The sequence below is a fragment of the Procambarus clarkii genome, chromosome 80, assembly GCF_040958095.1.
Source record: "Procambarus clarkii isolate CNS0578487 chromosome 80, FALCON_Pclarkii_2.0, whole genome shotgun sequence".
In the NCBI taxonomy this organism is placed as follows: Eukaryota; Metazoa; Arthropoda; class Malacostraca; order Decapoda; family Cambaridae; genus Procambarus; species Procambarus clarkii.
The window spans coordinates 21,490,370-21,506,331 of record NC_091229.1 but is presented as its reverse complement, the minus strand read 5'-3'; the positions used below and the strand labels follow the sequence as shown (position 1 = coordinate 21,506,331).

Sequence of the window (15,962 nt, the reverse complement as noted above, 5' to 3'; positions counted from 1 at the left end):
GATAAATTCTTTTCACGCCTTTCTTTCATGACCTTCCTTCTTGACCTTTCTTCTTCATGACTTCCTATGTCATGATCTTTCTGCCTCGTGAACTTCCTCGTGCTTTTCGTCCGGGGAACTTTGCGGCCTCGTAACCTATCCTTGTGCAGAGCTCTATCCTAGCTAACCTCCTGGAAATCTATACAAAAATTTGTCATGCGTAGTGTATTATGGGTTCAACAGGGGTTTTATCCTAACGTCTCCTCCTTGGATCTTCAACAGCACCTACGGCGTCTTCTTGGGGTTCTGGGACCGCTGGTGGACCCCCCGAGAAGGCAGCCCGAAGCTCTCAACATTCGCTCACCTTCCAGAATGTTGGATGCCCTTTCTTCGAGTTCCAGGTCGCTTCTTGCAGGAAAGCGAGGGCTGAAAACTCTGCTGGATCGAAGGTTCTGGATGCTGAGTGGTTGCGGCGGCGCAGTTCTGAGCTCTGATTGGCTGGCCACTCTTCGCGCGGGCGAGGATGAGTCGGTCCTGAGCACTGATTGGCCAGCCGTTCTTCGCGCGGGCGACGTTGAGCGCGGTTTAAAACTTATGTTCAGCTGAACCAATTTCTGAAGTGACACATCTTCTTTGTGTCTTGTTTTAGTTTCCAATTGTCCTGCGTATATTTAGACCCAAACTCTGCATAGGGATGGACTCCTAGTCCATAAGACTCATGAGCTATAGACTTATAGCCTATCCCTAATGCGTAGGGATAGACTCCAAGTTACTGATGTATGTTAGCGCTTCAATACACTACTGGCAATTCTAAGTTGTATTCGACTTTGCTAAATATGATAGGCTAACAGCTTCTCTAGGATTTAAGAAACACAATATTCACAATTATCTTTCCGTGGTATAAGCTTGAGATATTTTTAATTATGCATATCATGCCTATGTTGTGGGTGGTAGTGGACCCTTTGCCGACTTTGAGGGTGATGTTAGTGGACCCAATACCCATGCTGTGGGTGATGGTGTTGGACCTCATACCCATGCTGTGGGTAATGGTGTTGGACCTCATACCCATGCTGTGGGAAAAGTTACACAAGGACGCATTATAAACTCAAGAACTAAACCCCCAAATTCATTTAGCTGAACGAGTTACAGTCTTGATAAGCCCATTACACAGTTTAATGTTAATATCAACAGTCTTCCGTGGAAACTCATATAAGTAATTTCTGTTACCCCTCACCAAGCAATTCGAGTTTACGACTATTATGAAGCGGAACACAAACTCTGATCGCTACGATTCGTGTCGCTAGGCCAGCTTGACCTGACTGTAGAAAAAGAGTTGCAATAGATGTCCTTCAAGCTATCAGCGCGAGGATGGCACCCCTGTCGTGTCGACCTCGGGGTTGGCAGCCCTGGAATCAATAATACGGTTCACCGGCTTTGAAAGTTTGTATAATAAAACTCTATCTCTCTCTTACTGTTACTCGAAGCTCAGATTATATGTTGTATGAAGGGTTAAGATGCTCTCAAATGAAGCTCTGAGCGTTTTTATTTTGAAATTGTCATAGTATTAGTGAGGGCGTGGGTGTAGCCTAGCCTCGGCCGCCCGGCGCCTTGATGAAACCTCTGATCAATGCTGGAACTCCCTCCTGGAAGCGTTTGTTCCAGGAAAGGATCTTCCAGGACCCCTAAAATGATGTCTTAGCACTGACGACCTACAGGAAACAGTAGCCTCACGAGCCGTTGTGTTCATATAGATACTTGAAGAAAATTTTGAACTTCGGCTGGAGAGAACAGCCATCTGGTGGACGATGTGAGAACTAGCCAGGCTCTCTGACCCCCACACACACCCCTCACACACACACACACACACACACACACACCCACACACACACACACACACACACACACACACACACACACACACACACACACACACACACACACACACACACACACACACCACTAACAATCACCCCATCTCCCCCCTACCTACGCCACCCCTGACGGGTACATCATCCTCCCCACACACCCTCTTTCACCCCTACCATCTATCCTTCCCCCCTTTCTTGTTTTGTATTCCACTTTCTTCTGAAACCTCCCTTTCCCTCCTCCCCTCTCTAGGCTAAGAGGCGTATGCCACAACCTTCCTCCCTATTCTGACCTCTGGGTACCGACATTCGAGGTGCTAGTACCGGATTTCTGACTTCTGCTCAGGCGCTTATGCCCCTGTGGAAGTGAAGGATTCATCTAGATTAAACAATATGCATTTTTTTTATCGTTTGCTAAGCACTAGGCTTCTACAGGACTATTGCTAGAATTGTCGTGGGAAATTCTACAGGCAAAGAGCTGATAGCCTCGTTAATTTAAATTAAAAATCTGGTTTATTTTTCTAATGGGGGTTCAGGATTTTATTTGTAAATTGCGTTCATATACGTCTAGGGGTGAAGTGGTCTGTTGGCTAGATTATGGTCATTTTATGTATTCTATCTGTCTCTGTTTGTCTCTCACTACCCCTCCCCTCCCCCTGTCTCTCATTATCCCCTTCTCTTCGTCTAATCACCTCCTCCACAGCTAATGACTTGAACTATTGTGTTACACAACAGCAACATCACCGGATAATTTTCCCCTCAGTGCTCTAATTTTCCTTTCTGTCTAAAATTGCCCAATTCATCCTTAAAAGTCAATCTCTCTCTCTGTGAGTCGATTACTGGGATCATATTTGATGTTTGGTTATTTCTGCTAACACATTCTCCCTCTCTCTCTCTCTCTCCTCTCTCCTCTCTCTCTCTCTCTCTCTCCTCTCTCTCTCTCTCTCTCTCTCTCTCTCTCTCTCTCTCTCATCTTTACATTCGTACATTTTTGCTCTTTATTCTTTCTAGTTTTCTACAGCTATTTTTAACAACATTTTTAAATCTTTATTGCGCGCGCGCACACATACACAGCAGAACAGATCGCCACGAACACCAAGTGGCTGTTTGAATTCAACTCCATCAAATGTAATGTGATCCATTGGTAATAACTGGTTTGACATTGCCTCATCCATAAGTCATAATACCAATCCAAGAGAAGTACAGAGGAGAGCAGCTCTTCACCCATGAGAGAGGCGAAGAGCAAAACAGCTCTTTATCCCTGGGGAGTAAAGAGCAAAACAACTCTTCACGCCAGTGAAAGTAAAGAGCCGTGACAGCTATATACAAGGTAACACAGTGACCAATTAGGTGCAAGGTTTCCCCTAAACGGCTTGTCAGGGCCCAATCGCGAACTGCTGGACTAGCCTAAAGGGCAGAGCTTAAAACCCCCGTTGATTAGTAAACAGACATGGTGTCTGTTGCCCAGGCAACTTGAGTTGTAAACAGACATAGCGTCACTGTTGCCTAGGCAACTTGATTTGTAAACAGACATAGCGTCACTGTTGCCTAGGCAACAACGTTTGAATTCGAAAACGGGTGAAAGGAGAAAACGTTTCCATTATATTGTAAAGGGTAAACTTTTAAATTCAATAACCCCAAAAAAACAAAAAACGGATGTCTGTGTTTTATTTAGTCCGTTAATAGGTAATGACCGATAAGAGTTGCCTGTGCTCTGACTCTCGGATTAGACCACTGGGTACCCTGGCACTCCGATAAGAGTGGAGAGAGAGTCTGAGAGCATAGAACTAACATCTCATTGTTATAAATGAAGATATAAGAGAAAAACTAGGAATTACCTCCCATACTTAGCAACAGTTGATTAATTAAACTTAATCAACTTGAGATGCCTATAGGATCTATTACTGCCTCTTGAAACCCATTTTAATCAGATGGAAGGTTTATTTTTTGCTAGCTAAAAGCCATTCGCCCCCACTCGCTGATTGGGCGCGAACTTATTTAGCCTCAAGTTTTGTTCGTCTAGTTTCTGTAGCGACAGTTATCTGTCGTTTGATGAGTTTAGTGATAACGTTTGTTTAGGTGATGAGTCGAATATAAATTATCGCTAGACACATGTGTTTAGTGATCATTTTTGTTCGTCTGATGTGTTTAAAACAAAATTGTGTTCGTTTCTGATTTCTCTTGGAGCTGAAGAGTGTTTTTTCGTCAACTCAGTAAGCATATATGATGATAAGGAGCTGGGATATGAGGATAAGGAGCTGGGATATGAGGATAAGGAGCTGGGATATGATAAGGAGCTGGAATTTGAGGACTTGTCTCATGTAGGCAGTGTTCAATATACTGTTGAATTCTAGCTACCTAGACGTGGTTCCGAGGATCAATGCCGCCCTGCACCCCAGTCTCTGACCAGGCCTAGGTCCTTATATAGTATTGGTCTTGCTCCGATTCAAGTCTTTCATTATCTAGGGGGTGTCAAAATGTACTACCCGATGGTTGTGGTCATTTTCAGAGAACCGCTTGTTACCCTTGACCAAGATTATTTACCTCAATATTCGTCTTTGTTTCCCGTATGTTAGGTACTCTCTGTCTGCCCTCCAGCCCTGTCCTGCCCTGTTTTGATCGCGTGGTCCATCAGAGACTTCAACACCGAAAAGAAGTCGGCAACTTTACTGTCATGTATAAGAGCAATGTTTACACACTTTCCCGCCTGGCCCAAGTGGACGGTTATTCACCATCGGCAAACATTCATTTCTAAGCTGATTCACATTCGGAACATATTTTGCTGAAACACATACACATAAAATCCAGCCAACCAATCACATGAAGCCTCTGGCACATAACTGGCTCACAGTTCATCTTGAGGTTATCTTGAGGTTATCTTGAGATGATTTCGGGGCTTTTAGTGTCCCCGCGGCCCGGTCCTCGACCAGGCCTCCACCCCCAGGAAGCAGCCCGTGACAGCTGACTAACACCCAGGTACATATTTTACTGCTAGGTAACAGGGGCATAGGGTGAAAGAAACTCTGCCCATTGTTTCTCGCCGGCGCCTGGGATCGAACCCAGGACCACAGGATCACAAGTCCCGCGTGCTGTCCGCTCGGTCGACCGGCATCCTGTCCCTAACATGATTGTAGCTTAACACTAAATCTCTTGAGGTCATGCAGGCGATGAGTCACAATAACGGGGCTAAAGTATCGACTTGAATCGACTTAAGAATGGTCCAGGACGGACCGAAACGTCGTCGTCCCTTCACCTTCTAGTGTGTGGTCATTTAACGTCGAGGCACAGAAGCCACCTCAGAGTTTAGAAAATGATACATAAATGTTTAAATGAAGTAAAATAAGGAGAAGCAGTATGAACGAGTTTGGGGATATATAGAGGAGCTGCATCGTATAGGCCAACAAACCTACAGTTTCCTATATTCCTATGTTCTTATCATGAGTATTTGGGTCCTTGAGGTGAGTGGCATGATCTTCCCTTTAAGCTGAGAGGCATGATCTTCCCTTTAAGCTGAGAGGCATGATCTTCCCTTTAAGCTGAGAGGCATGATCTTCCGCTCTAAATCCATGTTGGCCTGGCTTGTGTCTGGGGCATTGTACATCATGAAACTGGGGACCTGAGTCCTGATCACTCTCTCAAATACTTTAAAATAATAGTTAAACTTAAGACAATTAACACATTCAGTCACTACCGACTACTTTGACAGACAAATCAAAGTCAAATATAATTCAGTTCTGATTTGCTAGAAAACATTTGCACTTTGTTTAATAGTATAATGTGCCCCGATTAGCCTAGACTAGCGATCTGGTTTCCCCCAGGATGCCAGACACAACAGTTGACTGACTCCCAAGAGTACCTGTTTACGGGTAGGTGAACAGAAGCATTCACAGTTCATCAACTCATCTTCCCCTAGAATGCAACCGTGCGACAGAGCAGTGTCAATATTGAGCCTATATTGTGCTAGAAGGTCAGCCCAGCTCTTCACTTATAGAACTGTCTAAAATCTATAACAATTTTGAGACTGCTCACAAATCCTGTTCACAAGTGTTCTTATGGGCATAGAACAGAGAGAATGAGGTCAGGCACCGGTAGGTGTTACAACAGAACTCGTTCGTTGAATCACTTGTGATACAAAAGATTATTGATGTGTGTATGTGATTGAATTATATGTATATGTATATATATGTACATGTATGTATATGTGTACATGTATATATAACATTAATTGTGTAACTAGCGTCATTGTTATTTGCTTAGCTAAACGAACTAGAGAGCTCAGTTCCTGAACTGATTATGTGCCTCTGTAATCCTTTACACCACCGCCCACGGGATGGGTATGGGGTGCATAATAAAGAAATTGAAAAAAATCCAGTTTGGTATGACCCGACTGCAGTAACAACTGAACTACAGGTCACCCTGTATGTCTCACCTGTTGGCTAGAGAGTCCGAAAATGGGAGCCATGAAATGGACCTCTTCTATATCTCCATTGAGAGCCGCGGTCCTCTGTAGCGTCTTGTGCTCTGGCTCCTGGCCCCAGCCTTCATTTCCACCGTTACATCTCCACCACTCCCCTCGAAGGTGGCCACGAACGCATACTTGTGACCGGTTCCTTGTTCGTGCTTCACGAAATCGTCCTTCTTCGGCCGTATGCCAACGGGTTTCCCAGTCGTGAACACGTTCTTCTGATTAGTCTTAAGACATATCCTGCAGAAAACCGCCTCGTTCTCGACGAACGCCCAAGGAAAGAGGGTCAACCATTCTGTTTTAAATTTCCTGGACATATCCCTCGACGCGGATCTTGAATCCCTGGCGACCGTTGGTCCAACCGCCAACGGATCAACATGGGCACCGCCGCAGTCCCCCGAAGACATGGCACGGATCCCACTATCGAACATTCCCAGCCCGGCAAGGTGCTCAACGCATCAGCAACACAATACAACACTGTATTATGAAATACAATCGGCTACAGTGTGCGTTCCCTTTGCCCCCCGCCTCAACCTTCACAAACACGAGAGGATGTGGCGGGAATGTAGTGCGCATGCGTGTGACGGCCTCTAAAACTTTTGAACACACTGTATTCTTAACAAACTCAAATTATACTCCTGTAAGATTTTGTTGTACACAAATGCCTGTCTGTATTTGGGTAAAGAGGGATAGGTGTTTTGACATAGAGGTCAAGGGACGTAAAGCCTAGTGCAAGTTCAGGAATTCTGGTTTAGCCATTCTGGCGAAAGAATCTGGAAAGGTTTAAGTAATATAGAATTGTTTTTAGCCAGTGGCTAATGGCGAGGGTCCCGGAACGCAACTAACTTCTCTCTTTCACCCTCCCGCCCTTCTCTCTCTCTCTCTCTCTCTCTCTCTCTCTCTCTCTCTCTCTCTCTCTCTTTCTCTTTCTCTTACATAAAAACTACGTAATTCATACACACACACGACAAAGAATCCAAGGTGCACAAACACGTTCGTGTTTGTGCACTTGGGTAGATATATACACGGAAAAAACATACACACAAACACACACACATATATATATTAGATATTTGAAGGTTACAAGATGTACATTAGTTAATACAATGAGTGCTTAAAGGTTATGGATCTCATGGAGCTCCTCCGCTTTTGGACAGGAACCGAGGACGCAGGAGGCGTTTCCCCTCTGGATCGCCACACTGAGGCGCTGAAACAAGAAACTGGCAGCCCTTGGGTCTCTGATGATGTCAATGAGCCTAGAACCCAATTATTTGAGGAATCCCAAGGTGCTCTTACCCCTAGGGGCCGTGTATTTCAGACGCTATGGGAACAAAGCCTTGTTCTACCTTCCAGTCGCCTGTACTTGATTGATTTTGCTGTTTCTCTGTTGTTGGTCGCACCACCTGCTTTGATCAACACCGCAGTGTATCAGTGAGGGTGGATACACATGTGTCCACACCAGCTGTCTGCTCCTTTTCCAGGTGTATATTGTGATGCCGTCTGGGCGAAGTGCGGGGTCATTCGGGTTTTGTTCCCCTAAGATGCGAGGCTCTCTCTCAGCTGGGCACTGAGCTGAGGCAAGGCTCTTCTTGATGATGTCATTAACCTCGTTGTGTCTTGCATGCCAGCCCTTTGTGCTTCCGCAATGCAACCCATGCAGTCTATATTGGTCTGCTTCCACCCTGTTGCAAATACACCCGTATTCAGTGTGAGTTGGGGCACCAAGGCGGAGGGCCACTGCTACACGAAGGGAGTCTGGCAGAAGGAAGTCTCCTGCATGGGGGGAACCCACTGCTACTGATACGGGCTTTCTCCTCATCTGATGTTGCAGGCGCTGAGCATGGCATCAGCTATTATTTCCACTAGTAGGTGGTCCCGGCTTGTTTCTGTTTTTTCATTGGCTCTATAATGGTTGCTGGGGCTGCAAGAGCATCCCACTGATTTGAACATTCAGTGAAAGCAGGATCGTGTATTCCTGCTGAATCACTCAGGGGTTCTGGTAGGATATCTCTTACGAGGTCGTGCGATGAATGGGAGGAGGAAAGAAAGGCTGGTAGAGCAATTTGGGAGGCTGTGCGGACACTAAGGCCGCCGAGTCTTACAGGGAGGGTTGCTTGCTCCCACTGAGAGTCGTCCAATGGCAGGTTCAGGACTTTCACCAGCATGGACCTCAGAAGGGTGTCATACACATTTAACTTAGGGCTGCTGTAGGATGGAGAACACCTCAGAAAGTAGGTCAACTTAGGGAGAGATAGGCATCTTGTGAGGAGGAAGAGAGCATCATGGGCATCAATCTTGTCAATCCTGTTCAGCATTCTCCTTAGATCAGTGATTTTTGCATCCAGGACCTCCTCGATTGCTTGATAAATTGATAACGAGAATGAATATATATATATATATATATATATATATATATATATATATATATATATATATATATATATATATATATGTCGTACCTAGTAGCCAGAACGCACTTCTCAGCCTACTATGCAAGGCCCGATTTGCCTAATAAGTCAAGTTTTCATGAATTTATATATTTTTTCTAATTTTTTTCTTATGAAATGATAAAGCTACCCATTTCATTATGTATGAGGTCAATTTTTTTTAATGGAGTTAAAATTAACGTAGATATATGACCGAACCTAACCAACCCTACCTAACCTAACCTAACCTATCTTTATAGGTTAGGTTCGGTTAGGTAGCAGAAAAAGTTAGGTTAGGTTAGGTTAGGTAGGTTAGGTAGTCGAAAAAACATTAATTCATGAAAACTTGGCTTATTAGGCAAATCGGGCCTTGCATAGTAGGCTGAGAAGTGCGTTCTGGCTACTAGGTACGACATATATATATATATATATATATATATATATATATATATATATATATATATATATATGCATTTTCTATTTTATTTTGTCCTGTTAGTCCCATTTTTTTTGTTTTCCTTTGCTTGATTTAATATATTAAAGATTATAAGTTACACATTGGTGAATACCTCGAGAGATTAGAGGTCGTGGGTCTCTTGGAGGCCCAAGGTCACAGCTGGTATAGAGGTCACAGCTGGTATAGAGGTCACAGCTTATATAGAGGTCACAGCTTATATAGAGGTCACAGCTTATATAGAGGTCACAACTGGTATAGAGGTCACAACTGGTATAGAGGTCACAGCTTATATAGAGGTCACAGCTTATATAGAGGTCACAGATGTTATAGAGGTCACAACTGGTATAGAGGTCACAGCTGGTATAGAGGTCACAGCTGGTATAGAGGTCACAGCTGGTATAGAGGTCACAGCTCGTATAGAGGTCACAGCTTATATAGAGGTCACAGCTTGTATAGAGGTCACAGCTTATATAGAGGTCACAGCTTATATAGAGGTCACAGCTTATATAGAGGTCACAGCTTATATAGAGGTCACAGCTTATATAGAGGTCACAGCTGGTATAGAGGTCACAGCTTATATAGAGGTCACAACTGGTATAGAGGTCACAGCTGGTATAGAGGTCACAGCTAGTATAGAGGTCACAGCTAGTATAGAGGTCACAGCTAGTATAGAGGTCACAGCTTATATAGAGGTCACAGCTTATATAGAGGTCACAGCTGGTATAGAGGTCACAGCTTATATAAAGGTCACAACTGGTATAGAGGTCACAGCTGGTATAGAGGTCACAGCTTATATAGAGGTCACAGCTGGTATAGAGGTCACAGCTAGTATAGAGGTCACAGCTTATATAGAGGTCACAGCTAGTATAGAGGTCACAGCTAGTATAGAGGTCACAGCTGGTATAGAGGTCACAGCTTATATAAAGGTCACAGCTAGTATAGAGGTCACATCTAGTATAGAGGTCACAGCTAGTATAGAGGTCACAGCTTATATAAAGGTCACAGCTAGTATAGAGGTCACAGCTAGTATAGAGGTCACAGCTTATATAAAGGTCACAGCTAGTATAGAGGTCACAGCTGGTATAGAGGTCACAGCTAGTATAGAGGTCACAGCTTATATAGAGGTCACAGCTAGTATAGAGGTCACAGCTAGTATAGAGGTCACAGCTAGTATAGGTCACAGCTAGTATAGAGGTCACAACTGGTATAGAGGTCACAGCTTATATAAAGGTCACAGCTAGTATAAAGGTCACAGCTAGTATAGAGGTCACAGCTAGTATAGAGGTCACAGCTAGTATAGAGGTCACAGCTAGTATAGAGGTCACAGCTAGTATAGGTCAAAGCTAGTATAGAGGTCACAACTGGTATAGAGGTCACAGCTTATATAGAGGTCACAGCTTATATAAAGGTCACAGCTGGTATAAAGGTCACTTTTGAAATATCCTAATAACTCCGCTAGGATATTTATGGATTAATGTAAAACAACATGCAATTCCTGCGTCAAAATATGGCATTCGCATCCCTTGTAATATTTTGGTTAATAACTAAAATATTTGTGCATTGGAGTATTGGATGTAGAGAGGTCCCCCCTCCCCCACCGTGCTCTGTGGCGCCGCTGGGGCTTACTTAATAGTACTTACCCACCCGTGTACTACGAGGCGTGAGGCCTGGTTCTTGTGACCCTGTTGCGTTATTATTTAACTATTGAAATTCGTTACCGAATTCGGTCTGAAGTTGCTGGATGGAGGTGGCTTCTGAAGCTACTTTCAGTTCAATCCATTTGTTGACTAGCTGTACAGGGTACCTTACCTGAGGTTACCTTGAGGTGCTTCCGGGGCTTAGCGCCCCCCCGCGGCCCGGTCGTCGACCAGGCCTCCTGCTTGCCGGACTGATCAACCAGGCTGTTGGACGCGGCTGCTCGCAGCCTATGAGGATTTCCTTATATTTCTTGAGCTCATTTACGTTTCCAGTTTCCACTCGTGTTCTCTTGTGCAACTTTGTCCTAATTTAAACAAGCTGTCCTTGTCTACCTTGTGTATTCTCCTCAGTATCTACTATGCTGTGATCATATCTCCTCTGTTCTGTTCTCCAGGGCTGCAAGGTCTACTTCCTTAAACCTATTCTCATAGCTTGACGCTCTTAGCTCTTGCACTATTCTTGTTGGTAACTTTTGTACTTTATCAGTTACTGCTTAGTGTATAGCAAGGTGTGTGCCCGCCAAACACACCGAAACTACGACGTTGGTGCAACGTTCGAACAAGTTTTAACACCTCCTAACCAGTTATAACAACCAATATATCAAGTTGTAACAACGTTCTAATACGTCATAGACACGTTAAGCCAAGATGTAACAACTTTATTACAAGTTGTAACAAGCGGAAAATAGAGACAGTTTCGGTTTGTGTTTCCAGGGTGGGTTCCAGCCCGGTGCTGCATACTCTCCAGTATTGGTCTAACAAAGATTGTGAAGATTGTCTTGAATCAATATTTAGGCTTCTAAAGGAGGTTCTAACGTTTGCCAGCGTCTCATACGCTGCCGATGTTACCCTGCTTGTGTGTGGCACCCATTGATTGAAGGTTAAGCCACCCAAGAGGTGGCACGGGCATGAATAGCCCGTGATATGGCACCGGTGTGAGTGGATTATATCCACTCCTTTAAGCTTGTCCAACCACTTGAGCTGGACGGTAGAGCGACGATCTCGCTTCATGCAGGTCGGCGTTCAATCCCCCGACCGTCCAAATGATTGGGGCACTATTCCATCCCCCCACCCCCCGTCTCTCCCAATCCTTGAGCTGGACGGTAGAGCGACGATCTCGCTTCATGCAGGTCGGCGTTCAATCCCCCGACCGTCCAAATGATTGGGGCACTATTCCATCCCCCCCCCCCCGTCTCATCCCAAATCCTTATCCTGACCCCTTCCCAGTGGTATATAGTCGTAATGGCTTGGCGTTTTCCCCCGATAGTTCCCTTTCCCTAATCTTTTTATCTTTCCTAGATTCTATGTATCCCCCCCCCTTTATGGTATAGATTTCTCCTGGTTTTCTATCTCATTTTACCAACTACGCTAACTTACACTTGTTGTGGTTGAATTCTAACAGCCATTTATCGGCCCAGTTCTGGCACTTATCAAGGAAGGAAGTGGGAAGGAAGAGACGTGAGAGACGGGAGAGACAGAGAGAGGAAGGAAATGAGGGAGACAGAGGGATAGAGTAAAGGAAGCTGTCAGCGGGGAATGTGCCAAGTCACAGCCCCACTCCTGTGCCAGGTAAGTCCACTACGGGCTCACCATAGCCCGTGCTACTTGGAACTTTTTGTTCCCAGTAGCTGGATCTTAAACAACAACAACAGGGGAATGCGTTAGGTTACTGCTCTTCCAGCCGAGTGAACGCCACCAGAGCGCTCTCTCTCCCGCACAGACATCGTCAACCTGGTTATACACATACGTTATTTGTTGTTAAAGATTCGCTACCTGGAACAAAGCTCCAAGTAGCACGGGCTATGGTGAGCCCGTAGGTACTTATATAAACATACGAGGTCCTGTTGCAGGGGAAACTTAGTTAACTGAGCTATGGGTAGGGAACGCTTTCTTCAGCCATTTCACAACTCTTGTACTCAATTACGTATAATATATGATATTATATATGATATTATATTACATACAGAGAGATCCTTGACCTCGAAGACGATATGCAGCATCCTATATAACATTGAGGTTATATAGTCCATTGATATCCCATTATATGTCTACTGCGGTGGACGAAAGGATGTGATTGAGTGCAAGAAGGTAATAAACATTGTCCTGACACTAGGCGCCCGCTTCGCCACACTGCCACGCCAGGTGAAGCACCAGGTGTTGAACGGGGAGACGAGCCACGATTGCACAGGTTACGTATATTTAACTTTGGTCAATAAAAACTCCAAAATACACTGTAAATATACACTTTAACGGGAAACAATAATAATAGATAAAAATACAAAATATACACAAGAATACAAAATATATACAATTATAAATAAAAGAATACACAAGAGCGAACCAAATCAACAGGATTACGTGTTAATTCATAATAGCTGGTTTTTCCTTACGATAATCACGCCATCAGATTCACTACATGAAGTCCCAATCCAGTCTTTGTGCTCACGTTCGCAAGTAATATTTACAGTTAAACTGTAACGCACACACACAAGGGGCAACAGCTTCAAGCTCAACAAGCCACAATGTAACTCACCCACAGGGATATAAACTCTTGGAACCGCCTACCCGCAGAAGCCGTAAATTCAGGTGAAGAATGAAGGGAATCTTTAACAAGCCGCCGGTTTCCTGTCCCCGCCGAGGCCACTAGAGGCCCTCAGGGCGTCATGTTCCCGGTGGAGGCCACTAGAGATTGAGTGCCATACCCATTCTGGGAGTGGCTATGGATACTTAGGCTCATCCAAGTAGTGGATATCACATACATCCTATGACAGGTATTGGACCCAATACCCGTTGTGTGAAAGGTATTCCACCTCATAACCATCTTGACAGGAGTATTGGACCCTATACCCATCTTCTGAAAGGCATTGACACTCATTCCCTTCTTATGAGAGGTATTGGACCCCATATCTATCCTGTGAGGGCCACCCACTCGTACCTCTTACAAATACAGTCATACCCACTCATAGCATACCCACCCAACTCATGCCACTAATTCAAAAGCCTCTAATTCAAAATATAAAATTTATGCGAGGCACCAGCTCAACTTGATAAGTACACACACATAGTGTGTGTGTGTGTGTGTGTGTGTGTAAGATTAGTTTTACTGAAGATACTTTGTAGGTTAAGAAACTATCAGGCAACAAATATCTCTGGAAGTTCACACAATTTACTGAAGAAGCAGACCTTAGAAAATATAAATTGCCAGCAGAAGTGTTTACATACCTTACATCACTATATATAACTGAATTTTACATAATCTTAGACTTTATAAAAAATTCGATCACAAACGATCAAAATGTCTATTTCATTCAAAATGTTGTACTGCCGGAAATTTTCGCCAAATATCCCAAATTTGCTTAAATTATGCCCAGTACTTTGACCCACTGATGATATCTGCAAGAATCTGTAATGATATCTGCATTTTCAGCTTATCAAGACTGAAACTTATCAAGTCAAATGAATTATAGGGTTAAATTCTTGAGTCCGGGATGGGTATGGGGTCCACCACCACTCACAGGATGAGTATGGGTCCACTACCACCCACAGGATGGGTATGGGGATCCACCTACCACTCACAGGATGGGTATGGGATCCACTACCACTCACAGGATGGGTATGGGATCCACTACCACCCACAGGATGGGTATGGGATCCACTACCACCCACAGGATGGGTATGGGATCCACTACCACTCACAGGATGGGTATGGGGTCCACTACCACCCACAGGATGGGTATGGGATCCACTACCACCCACAGGATGGGTATGGGGTCCACTACCACCCACAGGATGGGTATGGGGTCCACTACCACCCACAGGATGGGTATGGGATCCACTACCACTCACAGGATGGGTATGGGGTCCACTACCACCCACAGGATGGGTATGGGATCCACTACCACTCACAGGATGGGTATGGGGTCCACTACCACCCACAGGATGGGTATGGGGTCCACTACCACCCACAGGATGGGTATGGGATCCACTACCACCCACAGGATGGGTATGGGGTCCACTACCACCCACAGGATGGGTATGGGGTCCACTACCACCCACAGGATGGGTATGGGATCCACTACCACTCACAGGATGGGTATGGGGTCCACTACCACTCACAGGATGGGTATGGGGTCCACTACCACCCACAGGATGGGTATGGGATCCACTACCACTCACAGGATGGGTATGGGGTCCACTACCACCCACAGGATGGGTATGGGGTCCACTACCACCCACAGGATGGGTATGGGATCCACTACCACCCACAGGATGGGTATGGGGTCCACTACCACCCACAGGATGGGTATGGGGACCACTACCACTCACAGGATGGGTATGGGATCCACTACCACTCACAGGATGAGTATGGAGTCCACTACCACCCACAGGACGGGTATGGGGGTCCATTACCTCCCACAGGATGAGTAAGGGGTGCGCAAGACATGAACTAAATGAGTAAAACTAGAAAATATGAATACAGAATATTTGTAAAACGGTCACATCACTTTTACCGAAGCGAATTTACGCTCTGTATAGACCGCTCGAAATAGGGCGCATGCGCTGCTGCCCGCTGTCAGTTCAGTATCCCTTGAATCCTAATTTTTTCCCCGGAATACGACCCGCCAAATAGTTTAACAACCAGGTACCCATTCGCTGTTGGGTGAACAGAGGCTACAGTTAAAGATTGGCGCCCAGTCAATCCTCCCCGGGATACGAATCCAGGCCAAATGCGCCGGGCGAGTGACTTATAACCAGTGCGCCACGGGGACCATATATTACACAACTATAAAATAACCAATGAATATTTGGATATAATTATCATTTGCATTATTATACCAATTCTTTACTGTGACAATGACCTTTCAATCGTGATATTTAAAGTATTATTTCTTGGAGAAATTATTTAAAATAATAATTTAATTAAGAATCATAATTTCTTATGACAACCATAAAACTACATTTATATTTGTTTCTTGAGTCGCCAAAGATTTGAATGAGCTCACATTTTGTAGAAATAAGCGTGTTTGTGCGTCACTAAAGCTGATAAGAGGAAACAAGAAGATAAGCTGTTTT

General features: G+C 44.7%; 1 protein-coding gene across 2 annotated transcripts in view; it reads right to left on the bottom strand.

Moving 5' to 3' along the window:
* The window catches only part of LOC123746275 (uncharacterized), an 81,590-nt gene that overhangs the window by 3,976 nt on the left and 61,652 nt on the right, over positions 1–15,962 (bottom strand). The window contains exon 1 of one of the 2 annotated variants that reach the window (XM_045727624.2): positions 6,274–6,848. The exons of the other annotated variant lie outside the window; for it this stretch is intronic. Coding sequence (XP_045583580.2) covers positions 6,274–6,306 — 33 coding nt within the window. The 5' untranslated portion in view covers positions 6,307–6,848. Of the gene's footprint in view, positions 1–6,273; positions 6,849–15,962 lie in introns of those variants that run through there. 2 annotated transcript variants of the gene reach the window in all.